Raw genomic sequence first — 21,657 nt, forward strand, 5'->3', positions numbered from 1 at the left:
AGCTGATTCTGATGAGTGAGATGGGACTCAAAGAGAGACACTAAAGATACTGCACAGCTACAAAGAGATTTTTTTATCTCAGCACAATGGCTAAATTCACAACCAGTACAGGTCAGACTCCAGTTCCTCTCTGTAATGTCCTTCACGATCCTGGGGCATACTTTTGATTGAGTAAGAGAAGCTTAGGAAGCAGCTTCTCCTCTACCTTCTGTGTGTACAGTGGATGGTAGCTAGTGAGAGATCTGGAAACTAGATTTTCTGAGAAAAACTGATTAAAAAATGCCAGATATAAGTGATTTAGTGGCCAGATATAGTGTTATTCCTCTTGTACAGATGCTGTACTATTGATTAATGGAGAGTTTGCGGAAAGGTTGGGTACTCTTTAAATGCATCGATGCTGGGGCTTATTAGCTCTGTGCACCTTAGGTCCTCCTCTCTGCTTCCCTAGACATTCTCTTCTCCACCTGAACACCTGTGATGTCAATCAATTGGAGGGCAAAGTATCCAGGGAATCGGAGAGGAGGAGCTATGCTGTACTTAATTGTTAGTGCCCACCCTTGTTGCACTTAAAGGGGTTTTCCGAGACTTTCATACTGATGACCTATCCTCTGGATAGGTGATCAGTATCTGATCGGTGAGGGTCCGACACCTGGGGCCCCCACTAATCGGCTGTTCGAGAAGGCACCGGCATTCACAGTAGCGCCACATCCTTCTCTCAGCTTTTCCTAGGCCATTGACTACACGTTCATCAGTCACATGGCCTAGGCGAAACTCGGCCATTTAAGTGAATGGGGCTGAGCTGTGATACCAAGAACAGCTGCAATACAATGTACGGCTTGGTATGTGCTTGGTAAGCATTGAGAGGGCCGCAACGTTCACAGGAGCACTGGTGCCTTCTGAAACAGCTGATCAGCGGGGTCCTGGGTGTAGGTCATCAATATTAAAGTCTTGGAAAACTCTTAAGGCCTAATTTGTATTTTTATTTTTTTTAAGCACGCAAGTCAGCAACAGATTGGGTTAAGAAATGTTTTGTTTTATTTATCTATTTTTTTAACCAGCAAGATCAACCCTACCATGCATCCTGCTGATAGACATCCTTTAAATCTGCATTAGACCTCTACAATGCACCACAGCAGGACATGCTTTCTAGAGATCTTGCACTGTTGAGGGGTAGCACTGAAGTGTGAGATACCAGGGCCTGAGAGCTAACAGTATATAAGGAGATTACAAGCATGCATAGAGCTGCTCTATACTTATAGCCTTTTTAACGTTTTCAACCTTCACTTTCTAGATTCTGAAGAAACATGCCATAAATTCACAGACCTGAATTTACAAGATGCCATAGTCGGAACGGATCTTCACGTGCAATTGTTATTATACACCAGAGACAATGCAAACTGCTCATCGGATCTTAACAAGGAGAATGCCACGGCTTTTAGGTATCTGGATGTGTCAAGGAAGACCATTTTTATCACCCATGGATACAGGCCGACTGGGTCTCCTCCTGTCTGGTTAGATGAACTTGTTCAGAAACTGCTCGCCGTCGATGATTTCAATATAATCCTAGTTGACTGGAACCGAGGTGCCACCACACTGATCTATCACAATGCTGCCGCGAAAACCAGGGAAGTGGCAGACATATTGAAAAGCCTCATTGATGAAATGTTGGTAAGAGACTGCACACCATAACCATGATGACCTTACCGTGTGTGCGGTACGCCGCCCTGCAGGGTATTGCGATGTGAGGTAACGGTTAATGGGCAAACAAGGGTTACTCACAGTTTGTAGGGAGACCCTGGGCAGGCGTACAGCAGTGATGGAGAGGCTGACACAGGGGTCCTCTGGGGCACTCTCTGTATTTAGGGACCAGGCCGGATGTTGGGTGAGGTGCCCTGGATGTTGCAGATGTTTAATGTGCCGGGGGCAAGGTCCCTTTAAGGTTCGTGACGCCAGTGCCTGTAACGGTGGCACACCGATTTATAGTAGTAATAAGTGAGGAACACGGTGTTGTGGTGAACCAAACTTTCTTTACTGGAAACAGTTCAACTTTATACAGTTTGAGTTCAGTTCCACTTTGCAGCAGCAGTTATAAGCAGGCTTACACAATAATGGCAGGTACACTGTTCTTTGCAAGATACTCCGAGGGTAAAAACACTTACAGACCAGGCTGCACTCTTCCTTAGAAATCGTGTGCACTATTCCTCAGAACTCCTGGCTGTCTCAATCCCAAGGCCCGTATGCCCTAATGCTGGCTTTATCCTTGGTAGCAAACTTCCTCAGGTATATATCCCTTGCTTTAGGTTAATAATACTTCTGCCCTTCAGCTTGCTTGTCTGGCTGGAATCCTCTTCTGCTCTGCTCTTTTCTCTGTGGGAACTGCAGGTTTCTCCCAGGGGGCAAACCCTTCTCCTGGGGTAAATCTTCTGAGCTAACTCAGGCTCAATATCCTCAGGCAGGCTAGACTCCTTCCACTAGCCTCCTGGTGGCAACTAGAAGCCTGGGCTTTCACTCTATGTATTGCAAAGGGTTAAATCCGCACTGGATATCCTCAACATAAATTGACATACAGCAGACTTTTTTTTTTTTTTTTCCAGGAAATGGGCACGATTTCTTAAACCACTTGCACATTGCTGGTATTATAAAACGCCCCATGTGGAGTTACCCATAGTTGCCAACTGTTCCGAATTTGCTGGTACTTTCAGGGACAGTCCTGGAAAACTCGCCCTGTTCCATGTCGAAAATGGGGTGTTTCCAGGGCGGGTATTTATGCCTTGATTTTATCAATTGAAATGTTGGCACGTATGGAGTTACCTTAGAAGAGTATTTACACCTTAGGACAAGAAATGACTTGTAAAGACTTTAAAGTGTAAAGGGGAAGACTACTTATCTACTTACCTGCTTCTCAGCGCTGGCTCCCCGCTCCTTCTCCTCCAGGTCTGCAGTGCTCCACCGGGCTCCCTCGATGTCAACATGCGGTTTGATATCACTGCAGCCAATCACTGGCCGTGCCCTCTTTGAGTCATGTGACCAAAGGAAGCTGCTTACCCCTGCGGCCATTGATTTGCTGCAATGATGTCAAACCGGACCTCCCATTCATGCATAGCCCCTTTTGAGCTTAAAGGGAACCTGTCACCAGGATTTTGTGTATAGAGCTGAGGACATGGGTTGCTAGATGGCCGCTAGCACATCCGCAATATCCAGTCCCCATAGCTCTGTGTGCTTTTATTGTGTAAAAAACCTGATTTGATACATATGCAAATTAACCTGAGATGAGTCCTGTCCCTGACTCATCTCACATACAGGACTCATCTCAGGTTAATTTGCATATGTATAAAATCGTTTTTTTTTACACAATAAAAGCACACAGAGCTATGGGGACTGGGTATTGCGGATGTGCTAGTGGCCATCTAGCAACCCATGTCCTCAGCTCTATACAGAAAATCCCTGTGACAGGTTCCCTTTAAAAATTCTGTGCTAGCATTATTCTTATTATATCTTCATGGTGGTAAAGGCTCTGATTTTCTGACACTGAGCTCACAGAACATTCTGCCTGCAGGCACCACTAGGGGGAGCTCAGGAGCATCCCTCTATAATAATATCTAGTAAACACTGTTTTCCTAATCCCTGTATGACCTCACAGGTTTCATCAGATTGTGCTCTGATATATTATTTAGTCCAGTCCTCAGTGATCAATGTAGTGTGAGTTTCCATCAGTCTTGCATCTTCTTGTTTTCAACTGTTAGGAATGTGACTCTCTATGGCGTCTCTCGCTCTCATGTTATGCAATAGGCCATGACTAGTGAGTTGTTCACAGCAGTTTCCACATGCTGCTGTTGGAGTTTTGCGCTGTCTGCTCACACTATGCTGTCATTCTTCTTCCGCCAGATATTTTTAGCTTTCAGTATACTGGTTTTGAAAAACTTTGTCACTTCCTACAACTGGAGTCTTTGCTGGTATCAGTGTACATCAGGATCATGCATATGGCGGTATTACAGCTGAGTTTTGTATGGAACCTAAATAGGGCTTCCGTAGAGGTGCACAAGCTTATGATTTTATATAGAGGCATCTCCAAACCTCTGGATAAGGGCTCGTGCACACAGCCGCTGATCGGCAATTTGCGGTCTCCAGTGCGGTGAGCACGTGGCCAGTGACCGCATATTGCGGTCCTCAATACGGGCACAGCCGGTGACCGCATATTGCGGTCCACAATACGGGCACAGCCGGGCAACAGCCGTGTGAATGAGCCCTAAAAATGATTTATTTTTTGTTGCTTCTATGTCACCAATATATTCCACAGCACTGGTGTGGACGCAGGATGAGATTTACAAAACTGTCTCTTTTTTTCTATTTCTACTGAAAGCTAATTGTGAATTCTACTGTATTCGTGTTATAAAAATGCAGGGACTAGAGCCAAGCTATTCCATCTCATGGCTTATTAGGGTTCATGTAGCAGTATTTCTATTTCTTCAATGAAGCTTAGTTGAAAAAACAAAAACAAAACATAGTTTAAGTAAAGCAAGTTTTTCTTCAATAATTCAATATTTAGTATATTTAATGTGCATTTAAAGGGGCTTTCCAAGAAATCACATTGATAGCCTGATCTTAGGATAGCCAGTCGATGTGTCATCTGTGGGGTGGTTTGCAACTTAGCCCTATTCACTTGTATTGACATGGCACCATGCCTGTTGCCACTGTACCCTCTGATCTGTCACTGCTAATCGATAGGGGGTCCTAAGAGTCCAACCCCACCAATCACACATTGATCACCTACCAAAAACCAGAATGGAAAGACTGATAAAATAGGGATCGGCTTAGGCAGGGTGTGAAATCTCCTTAGAGACCAGTCCTGTATGGCGACTTACTGGAAGTACTCCATGGTATGGAGACTTATTGGAAATGCTCCAGGGGAAATGAATATGCTAAGCGATAGTAACATAATAATAAGGCTGAAAAAAGACATCTGTCCATCCAGATCAGCCTGTTATCCTGCAAGTTGGTCCAGAGGAAGGCAAAAAGACCCCCGTGATGTAGAAGTCAATTTTCCTCGCTTTAGGGAAACAAAAATTCCTTCCCGACTCCAACCAGGCAATCAGAATAACTCCAGAGAACCATCTCACCAGAGCTACCTATTGGAAGTGAGCCCCTATGAGTCAAGATCTGACTTTTCCAATAAGGCCTCATGCACACGACCGTTGTGTGCATCCGTGGCCGTTGTGCCGTTTTCCGTTTTTTTTCGCGAACCCATTGACTTTCAATGAGTCCGTGGAAAAATCGGAAAATGCACCGTTTTGCAGTCGAGGCCGTGATCCGTGTATCCTGTCCGTCAAAAAAATATGACCTGTCCTATTTTTTGGACGGACAACGGTTCACGGCCCCATTCAAGTCAATGGGTCCGTGAAAGAACACGGATGCACACAAGATTGGCATCAGTGTCCGTGATCCGTGGCCGTAGGTTGCTTTCATACAGACGGATCCGAAGATCCGTCTGCATAAAAGCTTTTTCTGATCTAAGTTTTCACTTTGTGAAAACTCATTTCCGACAGTATATTCTAACACAGAAGCGTTCCCATGGTGATGGGGACGCTTCTAGTTAGAATACACTACAAACTTTGTCCAAGACTGCTGCCTGGCAGCACCCGATCTCTTACAGGGGGATATGATAGCACAATTAACCCCTTCAGGTGCGGCACCTAAAGGGGTTAATTGTACTATCATATTCCCCTGTAAGAGATCAGGGCTGCCAGGCAGCAGGGGGCAGACCCCCCCCCCCCTCCCCAGTTTGAATATCGTTGGTGGCACAGTGTGCACCCCCCATCGGGCCCCCCCTTCCTCCCTCTATTGTTAGAAATCGTTGGTGGCACAGTGTGCGCCCACCATCGCCCCCCCTCCCTCCCTCTATTGTAATAAATCGTTGATGGCACAGTGTGCGCCCACCATCGGCCCCCCTCTCTCTATAGCAGTAACAACATTGGTGGCAGTGTGCGGCCTCCCATCTCCCCCCCCCCCCCGATCATTGGTGGCAGCGTGGTTCCGATCGGAGTCCCAGTTTAATCGCTGGGGCTCCGATCGGTAACCATGGCAACCAGGACGCTACTGCAGCCCTGGTTGCCATGGTTACTTAGCAATAGTACAATAGTAGAAGATTCATAGTTACCTGCTTGCTGCTGCGATGTCTGTGTCCGGCCGGGAGCTCCACCTACTGGTAAGTGACAGGTCTGTGCGGCGCATTGCTAAAGAACTGTCACTTACCAGTAGGAGGAGCTCCCGGCCGGTCACAGACATCGCAGCAGCAAGCAGGTAAGTATGAATCTTCTACAATTGTACTATTGCTAAGTAACCATGGCAACCAGGGCTGCAGTAGCTTTCTGGTTGCCATGGTTACCGATCGGAGCCCCAGCGATTAAACTGGGACTCCGATCGGAACTACGCTGCCACCAATGATCGGGGGGGGGGGGGAGATGGGAGGCCGCACACTGCCACCAATGTTGCTATACTGCTATAGAGAGAGGGGGGGCGATGGTGGGTGCACACTGTGCCACCAACGAATTATCACAATAGAGGGAGGGGAGGGGGGGAGGCGATGGTGGGCGCACACTGTGCCACCAACGATATTCAAACTGGGGAGGGGGGGGGGTCTGCCCCCTGCTGCCTGGCAGCCCTGATCTCTGGGGGATATGATAGTACAATTAACCCCTTCAGGTGCGGCACCTGAGGAGTTAATTGTGCTGATCACGGCCCTAAGATCGGGTGCTGCCAGGCAGCAGGGGGCAGTCATGTACACAGGTTTTCAGTATATTCTAACCTGAAGCGTCCCCATCACCATGGGAACGCCTCTGTGTTAGAATATACTGTCGGAAATGAGTTTCACGATGTAGCTCATATCCGACAGTATATTCTAACATAGAGGCGTTCCCATGGTGATGGGGACGCTTCAAGTTATGTTCGGGTGTCCGCCTGGCCGTGCGGAGGCAAGCGGATCCGTCCAGACTTACAATGTAAGTCAATGGGGACGGATCCGTTTGAAGATGACACACTGTGGCTCAATTTTCAAACGGATCCGTCCCCCATTGACTTTCAATGTAAAGTCTGGACGGATCCGTCTGAGGCTACTTTCACACTTAGAAATGTTTTAACAATATAATGCAGACGGATCCGCTCTGAACGGAGCCACCGTCTGCATTATATGAACGCAAGTGTGAAAGTAAAGGGACTCCTGACTTTACATTGAAAGTCAATGGGGACGGATCCGTTTGCAATTGCACCATATTGTGTCAACGTCAAACAGATCCGTCACCATTGACTTGCATTGTAATTCAGGACGGATCCGTTTGGCTCCGCACGGCCAGGCGGACACCAAAACGAAATTTTTTTCATGTCCGTGGATCCTCCAAAAATCGAGGAAGACCCACGGACGAAAAAACGGTCACGGATCACGGACCCACGGACCCCGTTTTTGCGGACCGTGAAAAAAAACTGTCGTGTGCATGAGGCCTAAGTCTTGGGATTTGACAAGGAATCATAGCCAAGCCAGATATGGAGCCATAGACAGCTGTTTCGGGGTGCTTGCCCCTCATCAGTATAGAGTAGGATTCTGCCTGGCTCAGTGCGATGCCTTGAAGAGGCTTAGGCTGGGTGCTGAATCTCCTTAAAGAATCCAGTCCTGTATAGAGACTTACTGGAAGTACTCCAGGGTATGGAGATTTATTGGCAATGCTCCATGGGAAACAAATACGCAAAATAGGTGGTGCTGGTGAGATGGTTCTCTTTCTTGGGAGATACCTCTTTGCAAGTAGGGATAAGAAACTGAAGAATTTGGTTTCTCTGAAAATCGTCAGAGCCTCGTCATTCTCTCTCTTCCCTTCTCTGTCCCTCCCTTTCTATTTTTCACAACCCATGCTATATCGCAGACATATAACACAGTGTAAAATAAAAGTTATTAATTGTACTATTTATGGAGGAATTTATAATGAGTCACAAGCAGGTTCTCTTGGTTATGTGACGTATGTGTGTAATACTGGGTCACCGTATGAAAACCAGATGAATCATCTTGTATGTTCAAAGGTCACCAAATAAAGTGCATAGCTGCGTCACTGTGTCTAACGCTTCAACATGATTTCATGTGAGAAATAAAATGCTCGGGAGGAGCCTCTAACACAGATTCCATAATTTTCAACAGGAAAATTAGTCCTGCAACCCAACGGACTCATTTTAAGCCAATAGTGTCCACAAACTGCCTCTGGTGTCCATGCGATGGATCTGTCACAGTGACAATAAATGATTTAAAGTAACATTTCTATTAATGCTTTACTGTCTATATTTTTTACAGAGCCAAGGGGGATCACTGGACTCCATCTACATGATAGGAGTCAGCCTTGGGGCGCACATTTCCGGGATTGTTGGGAAAATGTACAATGGTTCAATTGGCCGAATTACAGGTGATTCTTTGTTTTTCTGTCCTGTCACCTACTATCTTTTAGCTTGCAGACATGAATACATAATTGTAATGTAGGTCTGCTAATGAGCCCACTAATGTTCCTTTTAACACTTAGCTGCTAAAACAATGTTTCTTCCCTTTTACACTAGGAGCATGGAAGTAACCTGAGCTCTGAATGATAAATTCTCAAATAATTTAGTCCAAATTAGTAATTGAATTCTCCGCAGAAGTTTGAAATATTCCATGGACTTAATTGGTCAACCACCCTTCATCCCCAGTCTCTCCTGATGTAGCCACGGTCCATCTTTACACTAATTTATTTTTATGATGTTGTTTTGTGGTACTTTATTTGCAGTACCATTTTACTGAACCTTCTCATTCTTCTTCCTTGGGTTGTAGGACTGGATCCTGCTGGACCTTTGTTCAATGGGAAACCGCCTGAAGAAAGATTGCATTATACTGATGCAAAGTTCGTAGATGTCGTTCATTCTGACATTGATGGTAAATGTATACTTTAAAATATTTCAGCTGTCTATCTAGACTACTAGTATATACTGAAGATAGAGATGAGCGAAGTTTAGAAAAATTCCATTTGGCAGCTTTGTAAAAGTTTACCAAGAAATTTGATTAGTTCTAAATTAATTTGTCACAAATTGCTATAAATCAGGTATACCCAGGCCACTCTGCCTTAGGGTACGGCCACACGGAGCGGCCATGCTGGGGGCGGTTTGGGCCAAGCTGTGGTGAAGAATTGCACAGCCAATTAGCTCGCAGCTGCTTTTTATTTAATAATGAAGACCGCACTGTGTAGTCGATCTTCATTGTTAATGGCCGCGTGGCACCTTTAATGCATCTTTAAACATGGGCTGTACCCACATCTCCAACCCCAGCTCTCTCCTGCCCTTCTTCTGCCATCTGCTTTTCCTTGTTTTCCACATCATCTAATATTGATGAGCATATGTCATCAGGATCATCCAGCTCCTCCTCTCTCTGAACCTTGCTGACTTTCCTAGGACATGGAGACTTTGATGATTTGGAAGAAGTAAAGCCAGCAAAAGATGATGATGGTAATCATAAAGACCTGCCCCCCCCCCCCAAGGGGTGCAGACTGGATTGAATTGCTTGTCACGCAGGCAGTGGAATAATAAAGGCTTCCATCTTATTGGTACTGGCCTAAGCTCCTATCATAAAGACCTGCGTCGGGCGTTTTACAGCGCGATCGTACAAGCTGTAAAACGCCCAGGTGAGAACCATTCCCATAGAGAAGCATTGGTTCTTGCCTGTTGTGCGTTTTACAGTGCGTAGGAACGCGCTGTAAAACGCTCAGGTGTGAACCCAGCGTAAGAGTGGAAGTTTTTCTAAACTTCTGACCAAATTCTGCTTTGAATGCTTCACTTTGCTCAACACTAATTGAAGGGGTTCTTTGCTTTGGACAATCCTTACTTGTCTCTTGAGAATAAGCACATTACAAAGTATGACCTTGTTGGGAGTCCCATGGGTCATTTACTATCTGTGGTGAAACCTGGCAGTAAGGGTTCAGTTCCCTGCAGCACCACCACAGGTAAAAGTAAGCATTAAAGGATAACTGTCACACTTATATGAAAATTGAAATTAGGGTCTATGTAGTTACTATTAACATATTCCAGAATCAGTTACTATTAGACTGACTTGCCCCATATTTAATAAGATTCAGCCCTTAGCAACCAGTCTGCATAAAACTGCAATTTCACTATTCAGTTAAGATGGCCGCCACTGCCCTCACCCTGAGGCTAATCCCACCTGCCCTCACTAGCCAGTAACAATAGCCCCCCAAAAGTGTCAGTAACCAGAGCCCTCCCCCCTAAAGGGTTAATCTCCTGCAGCACAAAGGGGTCCTCTTACCACATGTTGCTTTCATTTATACACTGAGCAGACGGCAGATCTCCCTTCCCTGGTCTGTGCTGCTTCAACTCTACTTCTCCAGCTCTGCTGAGTGAGGGAGCGTCTGCCAAGCGCAGGGACAGGGAGAAGTGCATACAGTCCAGGCACTGTTATCAGCTGCTGGGGAGGACCTGGCTGTAATCATTTACTTACAGTCCCTGGCTGTCTGTAATCTGACCTTGCACGCAGCGTCCTCCATCCTTCAACACATAGACGGACCTGCCTAGCAACCTGATTTTAAGTACAGGTAAAAGTAGGCAGTACAGGGAACTAAACGGTGGAATTAAGGGGTAATTGAATACACAGTGAAAAGTTTAAATAGGGCCACCAAGGAGATATTAATCACCGCAATCCAATACTTCTCCCCCCCCCCCCCCAAAAAAAAAATTACAGTTATACTTTAAACAATTTTCATTACAATCAGCAGACTGTCCATGTAATACAGAGCTAGAGATGCTCTTTGTAACCACTCTCAAGCAACGCAGGACTTTTCTCTATTGAGAGAGATTGTATGCCAGGCATGCCCCCCTGGGTTTCTGGGAAAGATAATTAAATGAGGTAAGCCTATCTGATGCCAGAATGTAAGATGTGCTTATTTTCAGATATTTTTCCTAGAAACCCAGAGGAGTATTGACTGGCATATGATACTCTTCATGCATAGTCTGTGCCTTCCCTAAGAAAAATTGTTCTCCAACCAAGGACTCTCAGCAGGGCCACATCTGCCATGAGGTGAGATGAGCATTTGGCCTCAGGCGGACTGAGGACTGGGGGGGTGCAGTTTACGGCAGGGTATTGGAGCCTTTGGCTGCCGTTAAGCCTCATAGACCTCAGGCCTGAAGCCTATGAAGCAATAGAATGCGCAGGAGGTCTCGATAACCTCACGGTCACCTCCTGTGCCAGGTCTCATGTGATCACGTCATTGCATGAAAGTCAGCACAGGAGGTCCTGGTGATGTCATTGCGGCCGCTTGCGCCAGGATTACTTCAGAAATGCTGCCATTTTATATGTTTTATATCACTTTGTGAATTAACTTACTGCTAATTTGGGAAATCTATCATTAACCCATTCATCTACTATATCGTTACTGCTTTCATAAAATAGACACAAAACATCTAGTGAAGCCAGTCAAGTGATTTTTCCAAAGTAATTGAAAAATTAGTCACTAGCTTTGCAAGCAATATATCATTTTTGTATTTTCTGTGCTGTCTCCCCATTACTGGGAGGGAAAGATATACAACCTATAATTTCTGGAATAAAATGCTTAGATAAGACAGAGATGGTCTCTGAAGAAATTCAAGCGAATAGGAGTAGGGATGAGCGAACCCGAACTGTATAGTTCGGGTTCGTACCGAATTTTGGGGTGTCCATGACACGGACCCGAACATTTTCGGTGTTCGTCGCTTTCTTGGCGCTTTTTGAAAGGCTGCAAAGCAGCCAATCAACAAGCGTCATACTACTTGCCCCAAGAGGCCGTCACAGCCATGCCTACTATTGGCATGGCTGTGATTGGCCAGAGCACCATGTGACCCAGCCTCTATTTAAGCTGGAGTCACGTAGCGCCGCACGTCGCTCTGATCAGCATAGGGAGAGGTTGCAGCCGCGACGTTAGGGCGAGATTAGGCAGTGATTAACTCCTCCAAAGGACTTCATTCAGAGATCGATCTGCAGCTGTGGATGATTGAACTGCTGCTATTGAATTGCTCACTGTTTTTAGGCTGCCCAGAGCGTTTTTCAGTCACTTTTTTCTGGGGTGATCGGCGGACATTTTGTGTCTTGTGGTGTGCCAGCACAAGCTGCCACCAAGTGCATTTAACCCTCAATGGTGTGGTTGTTTTTTGGCTAAATCCTACATCAGGGTGAAGCTGTCACACCAAGTGCATTTAACCAGCAATAGTCTGTTTATTTTTTGGCCATATACTACATCAGGGGCAAGCTGAGCCTGTCACCAAGTGCATTTAACCCTCAGTAGTGTGGTTGGTCAAGCTGTCACACCAAGTGCTTTTAACAATCGTGTGGTTATAGTGTGGTTATTTTTTGGCCATATCCCAGTCTAATTCTGTCAGTAAACGTATACCTGTCACCCAGCGCCTAAATACTAGGCCTCAAGTTTATATGCAGCTAAATCTGTCATTACTGCTGTACTGTTGTGGCTGGTCAAGTTATTTAGTGTCCGTCAAAGCACAGTTTTTGTTCTGGGTTGAAATACAATTCCCAATTTAGCAATTTCCTAATTTAGTGGTTTCTGCTGTATCAGAGCTATTTTAAATCTATCCCTAAAAAGGTATATAAGATTCAAGGTGCACATAGGGTCATTCTGAATAACTTCACACACACACGCTACTGTGCATTTCCAAGTCGAATTCTGTCAGTAAACCTATACCTGTCACCCAGCGCCTAAATACTAGGCCTCAAATTTATATTCAGCTAAATCTGTGGTTACTGCTGTGCCTGTATTAGTGTAATACGGTACCTAAATAGATAGCCAGATAGTGTTAGGTGCCTGTAAAAAAAGGCCTGAATTTGAATACAATACATTGGGCCAAATAATATTTTTGTTGTTGTGGTGAACTATAACAATGAGGAAAACATCTAGTAAGGGACGCGGACGTGGACATGGTCGTGGTGGTGTTAGTGGACCCTCTGGTGCTGGGAGAGGACGTGGCCGTTCTGCCACATCCACACGTCCTAGTGTACCAACTACCTCAGGTCCCAGTAGCCGCCAGAATTTACAGCGATATATGGTGGGGCCCAATGCCGTTCTAAGGATGGTAAGGCCTGAGCAGGTACAGGCATTAGTCAATTGGGTGGCCGACAGTGGATCCAGCACGTTCACGTTATCTCCCACCCAGTCTTCTGCAGAAAGCGCACAGATGGCGCCTGAAAACCAAGCCCATCAGTCTGTCACATCACCCCCATGCATACCAGGGAAACTGTCTGAGCCTCAAGTTATGCAGCAGTCTCTTGTGCTGTTTGAAGACTCCGCTGGCAGGGTTTCCCAAGGGCATCCACCTAGCCCTTCCCCAGCGGTGGAAGACATAGAATGCACTGACGCATAACCACTTATGTTTCCTGATGATGAGGACATGGGAATACCACCTCAGCACGTCTCTGGTGATGACGAAACACAGGTGCCAACTGCTGCGTCTTTCTGCAGTGTGCAGACTGAACAGGAGGTCAGGGAGGAAGACTGGGTGGAAGACGATGCAGGGGACGATGAGGTCCTAGACCCCACATGGAATGAAGGTCGTGCCACTGACTTTCACAGTTCGGAGGAAAAGGCAGTGGTGAGACCGAGCCAACAGCGTAGCAAAAGAGGGAGCAGTGGGCAAAAGCAGAACACCCACCGCCAAGAGACTCCGCCTGCTACTGACCGCCGCCATCTGGGACCGAGCACCCCAAAGGCAGCTTCAAGGAGTTCCCTGGCATGGCACTTCTTCAAACAATGTGCTGACGACAAGACCCGAGTGGTTTGCACGCTGTGCCATCAGAGCCTGAAGCGAGGCATTAACGTTCTGAACCTTAGCACAACCTGCATGACCAGGCACCTGCATGCAAAGCATGAACTGCAGTGGAGTAAACACCTTAAAACCAAGGAAGTCACTCAGGCTCCCCCTGCTACCTCTTCTGCTGCTGCCGCCTCGGCCTCTTCTGCTGCTGCCGCCTCGGCCTCTTCTGCTGCTGCCGCCTCGGCCTCTTCTGCTGCTGCCGCCTCGGCCTCTTCTGCTGCTGCCGCCTCGGCCTCTTCTGCTGCTGCCGCCTCGGCCTCTTTTGCTGCTGCCGCCTCGGCCTCTTCTGCTGCTGCCGCCTCGGCCTCTTCCTCCGCCTCTGGAGGAACGTTGGCACCTGCCACCCAGCAAACGGGATGTACCACCAACACCACCACCTCCGTCACCAAGCATCTCAACCATGTCACACGGCAGCGTTCAGCTCTCCATCTCACAAACATTTGAGAGAAAGTGTAAATTCCCACCTAGCCACCCTCGATCCCTGGCCCTGAATGCCAGTATTTCTAAACTACTGGCCTATGAAATGCTGTCATTTAGGCTGGTGGACACAGACAGCTTCAAACAGCTCATGTCGCTTGCTGTCCCACAGTATGTTGTTCCCAGCCGCCACTACTTCTCCAAGAGAGCCGTGCCTTCCCTGCACAACCAAGTATCTGATAAAATCAAGTGTGCACTGCGCAACGCCATCTGTAGCAAGGTCCACCTAACCACAGATACGTGGACCAGTAAGCACGGCCAGGGACGCTATATCTCCCTAACTGCACACTGGGTAAATGTAGTGGCAGCTGGGCCCCAGGCGGAGAGCTGTTTGGCGCACGTCCTTCCGCTGCCAAGGATCGCAGGGCAACATTCTTTGCCTCCTGTTGCCACCTCCTCCTTCTCGGCTTCCTCCTCCTCTTCTTCCACCTGCTCATCCAGTCAGCCACACACCTTCACCACCAACTTCAGCACAGCCCGGGGTAAACGTCAGCAGGCCATTCTGAAACTCATATGTTTGGGGGACAGGCCCCACACCGCACAGGAGTTGTGGCGTGGTATAGAACAACAGACCGACGAGTGGTTGCTGCCGGTGAGCCTCAAGCCCGGCCTGGTGGTGTGCGATAATGGGCGAAATCTCGTTGCAGCTCTGGGACTAGCCGGTTTGACGCACATCCCTTGCCTAGCGCATGTGCTGAATTTGGTGGTGCAGAAGTTCATTCACAACTACCCCGACATGTCAGAGCTGCTGCATAAAGTGTGGGCCGTCTGTTCGCGCTTCCGGCGTTCACGTCCTGCCGCTGCTCGCCTGTCTGCGCTACAGCGTAACTTTGGCCTTCCCGCTCACCACCTCATATGCGACGTGCCCACCAGGTGGAACTCCACCTTGCACATGCTGGACAGACTGTGCGAGCAGCAGCAGGCCATAGTGGAGTTTCAGCTGCAGCACGCACGGGTCAGTCGCACTGCGGAACAGCACCACTTCACCACCAATGACTGGGCCTCCATGCGAGACCTGTGTGCCCTGTTGCGCTGTTTCGAGTACTCCACCAACATGGCCAGTGGCGATGACACCGTTATCAGCGTTACAATACCACTTCTAGAGGAGGAGGAGGAGGAGTCATTTTTAGCACTTTCAGGCCAGTCTCTTCGAAGTGACTCAGAGGGAGGTTTTTTGCAACAGCAGAGGCCAGGTACAAATGTGGCCAGCCAGGGCCCACTACTGGATGAGGATGAAGCATGGTCACAGCGAGGTGGCACCCAATGCAGCTAGGGCCCATCACTGGTGCGTGGCTGGGGGGAAAGGCATGACGATACGCCTCCCACAGAGGACAGCTTGTCCTTACCCCTGGGCAGCCTGGCACACATGAGCGACTACATGCTGCAGTGCCTGCGCAACGACAGCAGAGTTGCCCACATTTTAACGTGTGCGGACTACTGGGTTGCCACCCTGCTGGATCCACGGTACAAAGACAATGTGCCCACCTTACTTCCTGCACTGGAGCGTGATAGGAAGATGCGCGAGTACAAGCGCACGTTGGTAGACGCGCTACTGAGAGCATTCCCAAATGTCACAGGGGAACAAGTGGAAGCCCAAGGCAGAGGAGGAGCAAGAGGTCGCCAAGGCAGCTGTGTCACGGCCAGCTCCTCTGAGGGCAGGGTTAACATGACAGAGATGTGGAAAAGTTTTGTCAATACGCCACAGCTAACTGCACCACCACCTGATACGCAACGTGTTAGCAGGAGGCAACATTTCACTAACATGGTGGAACAGTACGTGTGCACACCCCTCCACGTACTGACTGATGGTTCGGCCCCATTCAACTTCTGGGTCTCTAAATTGTCCACGTGGCCAGAGCTAACCTTTTATGCCTTGGAGGTGCTGGCCTGCCTGCCCTACAGCCAATGTGGACAAGCTGACGTTCATAAAAATGAACCAGGCATGGATCCCACAGGACCTGTCCATCCCTTGTGCAGATTAGACATTAACTACCTCCCCTTAACCATATATTATTGTACTCCAGGGCACTTCCTCATTCAATCCTATTTTTATTTTCATTTTACCATTATATTGCGAGGCTACCCAAAGTTGAATGAACCTCTCCTCTGCCTGTGTGCTGGGCCTAAATATATGCCAATGGACTGTTGCAGTGGTGGCTGACGTGAAGCCTGATTCTCTGCTATGACATGCAGACTGATTCTCTGCTGACATGAAGCCAGATTCTCTGTTACGGGACCTCTCTCCTCTGCCTGGGTGCCGGGGCCTAAATATCTGAGAATGGACTGTTCCAGTGGTGGGTGACGTGAAGCCAGATTCTCTGCTATGGGACCTCTCTCCAATTGATATTCGTTAATTTTTATTTATTTTATTTTAATTCATTTCCCTATCCACATTTGTTTGCAGGGGATTTACCTACATGTTGCTGTCTTTTGCAGCCCTCTAGCCCTTTCCTGGACTGTTTTACAGCCTTTTTAGTGCCGAAAAGTTCGGGTCCCCATTGACTTCAATGGGGTTCGGGACAAAGTTCGGATCGGGTTCGGATCCCGAACCCGAACATTTCCGGGAAGTTCGGCCGAACTTCTCGAACCCGAACATCCAGGTGTCCGCTCAACTCTAAATAGGAGTCAATGAGTCGATTACAATTTAATTTATTGACCGTGCTCACTTTACTTACGTTTTCTCTAGCTGCATATTTTCCTAAACGCACAAACAGATATATAAAATATAAAAGATACTTATGTGAATGTTTTAAAATGTCCAATCTGTGGCTCTCTTTACAACATGCGTGGACCCCCTGTGGGGCATGCTGAGAGTCGCAGTTTTGCAAAAGTTAGGCTACGTTCACACTAGTGTTAATATTTTTCAGTATTGAGATCCGTCATAGGGTCTCAATACCGGAAAAAAACGCTTCTGTTTTGTCCCCATTCATTGTCAATAGGGACAAAATGTAACTGAACAGAACGGAGCGCTCCAAAATGCATTCCGTTCTCATACCGGAGAGAGAACTGCAGCATGCTGCGGTTTGCTTTCTGTCCTGGGATGCGGAGCAAGACGTCCTTCCCACAGTGCAAGTCAATAGGGACGGATCCGTTTTCTCTGACACAATAGAAAACAGATCTGTCCTCTATTGACTTTCAATTGAGTTCATGACGGATCCGTCTTCGCTATGTTAAAGATAATATAACCGAATCCGTTCATAACGGACGCAGATGGTTGTATTATCAGTAATGGAAGTGTTTTTGCTGAACCCTGCCGGATCCAGTAAAAACGCTAGTGTGAAAGTAGCCCTAGAGAGTACGACCCTAACATTTAATTCACTTTGTCAACAAACTAATTCTGTTCATTGCAAGTTGCTGCATATTGCTAGACTATATCAATTTAAAGAGTGACTGGTCACTCGTTATTGATGATCTGGTTCATAATTCATTATAAGGTTCATCTGTATAGCTGGCGCATAGACACTAAGAATAATGTCCCTTGTTGGACCCTTCTGCACTCTTTCAAATGAAATCACAATCTAGGTCATATTTTTACTTTAAACATGGTTTATCTCATTTACAGGTCTAGGCTATCGGGAAAATTTAGGACATATTGATTTCTACCCCAATGGAGGAACTGATCAGCCGGGTTGTCCAAAAACCATATTGTCAGGTAAATCCATTTGCTTCCAGCACTCTCAAATTTTAGCATCATGTCATTGTAGGTCCAGAGCTCTATGCTGATTAATTTCTTAAAATAACTTTATTTTGGTCACAGTTTTGTTCCTCTAAGGCTACATTCACATGGCACGGATACTAGCCCACGTGCCTTCCACAACTTGCGGACTGCACATGCCGCCGCTATCATATAAAATGCCTATTCTTGTACACCATTGCGGACAAAAATAGGACGTGTTCTATTATTTATTTTTTTGCAGGGACTATAGATGGGGACACCACACGGTGTGCCGTCCGCATCTTTTGCAGCCCCATAGAAATTAATGGGTCCGCACCTGTTCCACAAAATTGCAGAACAGATGCAGACTCATTCATACGGTTGTGTGAATGTAGCCTAATACGGAGCTCCAAATCCCATGCATAGACCTAGAGTTAAAGCACACCTAAACTTTTCGAAAAACTTTTCAGAATAAGCCTCCATATGTGCATACACGAGTTAAGGTGCTATATCTGGCGATTTTTATATGACTCGTATGGTATATGTCATTTTTAGTAGTTTTAAACTTTACATGCTGTATCTCTAATTCTCAGTAGTCTCTGAGCTGGTGGGTGGAGACGAGACGTAATGATGTCTCATAATGGACTATACATGGAGACAGCAGATTATGCTTCCTAACTCTCTCTCACGCATGCAGAATCACTCAGAAGCAGCATATATGGTATTAATTAGAAGTACTGGGCAGTATAGATGTGAATAAAGTACTTAGGGAAAGATATAAAACTCACTATTAGCTGTTGAATCATTCCTGTCTTGTGACTGTCTCCCTGTTTATCTCTGTATTTTCTCTTTTCTTCTCCTTTCTACATAGACTTCTATGTAATCTGATTCTTCAGTGAACAGGCAGTCTGTCATCTCACAAAACTGATATCTCTCAAATTTCAGAAAGAAAGTTAGTTGTCAAAATTAGTGGTGGTGGGATAGCTGATAAACTCAAGAGCAAGGCATTTTTTTCTGATAAGATATATTACAAAGTTTATTATATTTACCTGTACTATAGATTTAAGCAAAATTGTACTCTAATCCAGTGACCATTGAAATAATAAAATCTGGGTTGTTTGCATCCACCACTAGTGGGGGCTTCTGATATTACTGCCTACTGTTTTATAATTGGGTAAATGCATACAATATATACTTCTAGTGGTGCATGCAGGCAGCCACAGTTTTATAATGTGTGGAGATTTGAAGCTCTGCAGCATAAAAACTGTATGTTGTCTATTATAAAGTTATATTAAGAAAAAATGAACGTAGGATATGCCCCATTGTTTTTATTGAGAGAAATAAAAACAAGAAAAATAAATAGAATCCCGGAATAATCAGGAAAAGGGAAGATCAAAACGGCTGTCAAACAGGATGTTTTTCCGTCCCGTAAAAGAAGAAACGAAGGGGGTGTAGGAGTGTGCAATACACCGAAAATAAAAGACAAATAGAGATTAGTGGTATAGAAGGTGCATACACGAAGAGCATTGAATAACATATTACATGTCAGACAAAGGGGTAAATGTATGCATTAGCCTGTCCCCTGCAATAAAATATACATTGGAAGAACTAAAAGGCCCTATTCAAAAAGATTACTGAAGCATGTATAGAATATTGAAAGTGAATCGGAAGGCCGTCCACCATCCAAGCAAGGAAACCATAAAGGTCAATATGAAGAGTTCAGTGTGTGGATTAGAAACGGGAACAAAAATCAGAGAGGAGGGGATTTTATTCAAATCATGTCTAAAGCAGAGACATGGATTTTTAACCTAAATTCCTTGGCCCCAATGGGAATGAATTGTGAAGTGGAGATATTTGGGTTTGAAGAACCTCAATCTAAATAAGATTTATTTATGGAGAGATGAAACATCCCAACTATGATCATCATGACTTTTTCGCACTTGGTAAAGAAGGATGGTCCAAGGTTAGGTGAGAAGCGTATGGATACATAAATAGCAGTTTTTGGAACCACACAGGAAAGTGCTTTTTCCGAAAGATGTAGGATCCTGTGGCCGTAGCCGTAGGTCTAGCAATGACGTCACAGAAAGTGCTGTCAGTGAGCTAGCGGTATCACTGCCCGGGGCACACTCTGCATAGGGGTGCACCACCAATGAGGCCTCAGGCAGCACCAGGAAGGGGCAAGAAGGGGGGCAGCCGAAGGGCCATGGGCTGAAGGGAGGGGGTTAGGTTAAGAAATTGGCATGGGGGGGGGGGGGCGCTGTTTCAGTTTTCGCCTTAGGCAGCAGAAAGGCTAGGTGCACCCCTGCCCCGCATATACGTTCTACTTGGAGGTGACCTGCCTTACCTTGGATTAACACAGTTGTCTGGTGGACTGTGCAGAACAAGGGAATCCGCAGAGAAGAGTTGCAATGTGCACTGGGAATCACTGCAATAGCGAGAACAGGAGCTGTTGATCCCCCGCGTGCCTTTAACTCTACCAATTGGAGGAGCCAAAATAAGATTAAAGGCGAAAATGCTGGGACATTTTTATTTTTGTGTATATTTGTTTAACATTCCTTTAATATTTCGAATAAACCCATGTCATGGTTACAGGCCGTAATGTCAGCCCATGCGAATGAATGATGAGCTAGCAATGGTTGGTCCCATCCCTTTGGTATTATGTGTCTTGACCCTGTGCAGGGCTCCCCTCTCCAGATAAACAGTAGTAATAACAAATAAAGGGGGTTCCGAGAGGCTGTGAAGTAGAATACCAGTATATGTCCCTTTTGGTCCTGTGTGGCAAAGCTGGGGACCTCGTTTGACCTGTCTTTGGCCACAGGGGTGCATCTAGCCTTTCTGCTGCCTGAGGCGAAAACTGAAACAGCGCCCCCCCCCCCCTCCCCAATCTCAAATTTCTTAACCTAACCCCTTCCCTTCAGCATATCGCCCTTCGGCTGCCCCCCTCTTTCCCCTACCTGGTGGTGCACCCCTGCTTGGCCAGCCACCCCCACTTCCTCCTGCCTATCTGAAAAAAAAAATACGAATTTTTATATACTAAGATAAAAAAAAAAATCTAACTTGAGTTTTACTCTACCTCTGACTAAACTTCTGTTTTGTGCAGGTTCTGAATATTTCAAGTGTGACCACCAGCGCTCCGTGTTTCTGTACATATCATCCTTGACTGAGTCCTGTAGCGTTTTGACATTTCCCTGTGAAAATTACAGAGATTATAGAATTGGAAAATGTGTGGATTGCCAGGAGTTTGCACCGCTCAGCTGCCCAGTTTTAGGTACAGTGAATTATTCGTATTCTTCTTTATATACACACACCTGATATGATGGATAATTGATGAATGAATTTTGATGTTGCGCATAAATCACATAAATGGGTTTTCTAATGTTTGGATTTTGTAACAAGCCCATTTGAACCTTTGCTTTTATCTTTTTAGATCATTTTTAGGTCCAAAATTCTGTGAGTCTGTAATGTCCTAAAGAGAATCTGTCACCAGTTTTATGGTGTCCTGACTAATGGCAACACAAACTAGTGACAGATCTCCTCAGCAAAATGCTGGGGCACGTTCTTTAACCTCTTGGGAACATTTGATGTCATGGTACTTAAGGACACATGACGTACCAGTACGTCATGTGTAGTTCCGATCACCGCCTTGCGGCGGGCGGTGATCGGAA

The 21,657-nt window shown here is 46.3% G+C and overlaps 1 protein-coding gene across 1 annotated transcript in view; it reads left to right on the top strand.

Moving 5' to 3' along the window:
• LOC122932477 (lipase member H-A-like) overlaps window positions 1–21,657 on the top strand; it is a 51,493-nt gene that overhangs the window by 13,522 nt on the left and 16,314 nt on the right. The window contains exons 2-6 of the mRNA XM_044286909.1: window positions 1,292–1,668; window positions 8,327–8,435; window positions 8,834–8,935; window positions 17,900–17,989; window positions 21,093–21,260. Of these exons, the coding sequence (XP_044142844.1) occupies window positions 1,292–1,668; window positions 8,327–8,435; window positions 8,834–8,935; window positions 17,900–17,989; window positions 21,093–21,260 (846 nt within the window). The remainder of the gene's footprint in view (window positions 1–1,291; window positions 1,669–8,326; window positions 8,436–8,833; window positions 8,936–17,899; window positions 17,990–21,092; window positions 21,261–21,657) is intronic.

This window comes from Bufo gargarizans, chromosome 3 (genome assembly GCF_014858855.1).
Source record: "Bufo gargarizans isolate SCDJY-AF-19 chromosome 3, ASM1485885v1, whole genome shotgun sequence".
Taxonomy (NCBI): domain Eukaryota; kingdom Metazoa; phylum Chordata; class Amphibia; order Anura; family Bufonidae; genus Bufo; species Bufo gargarizans.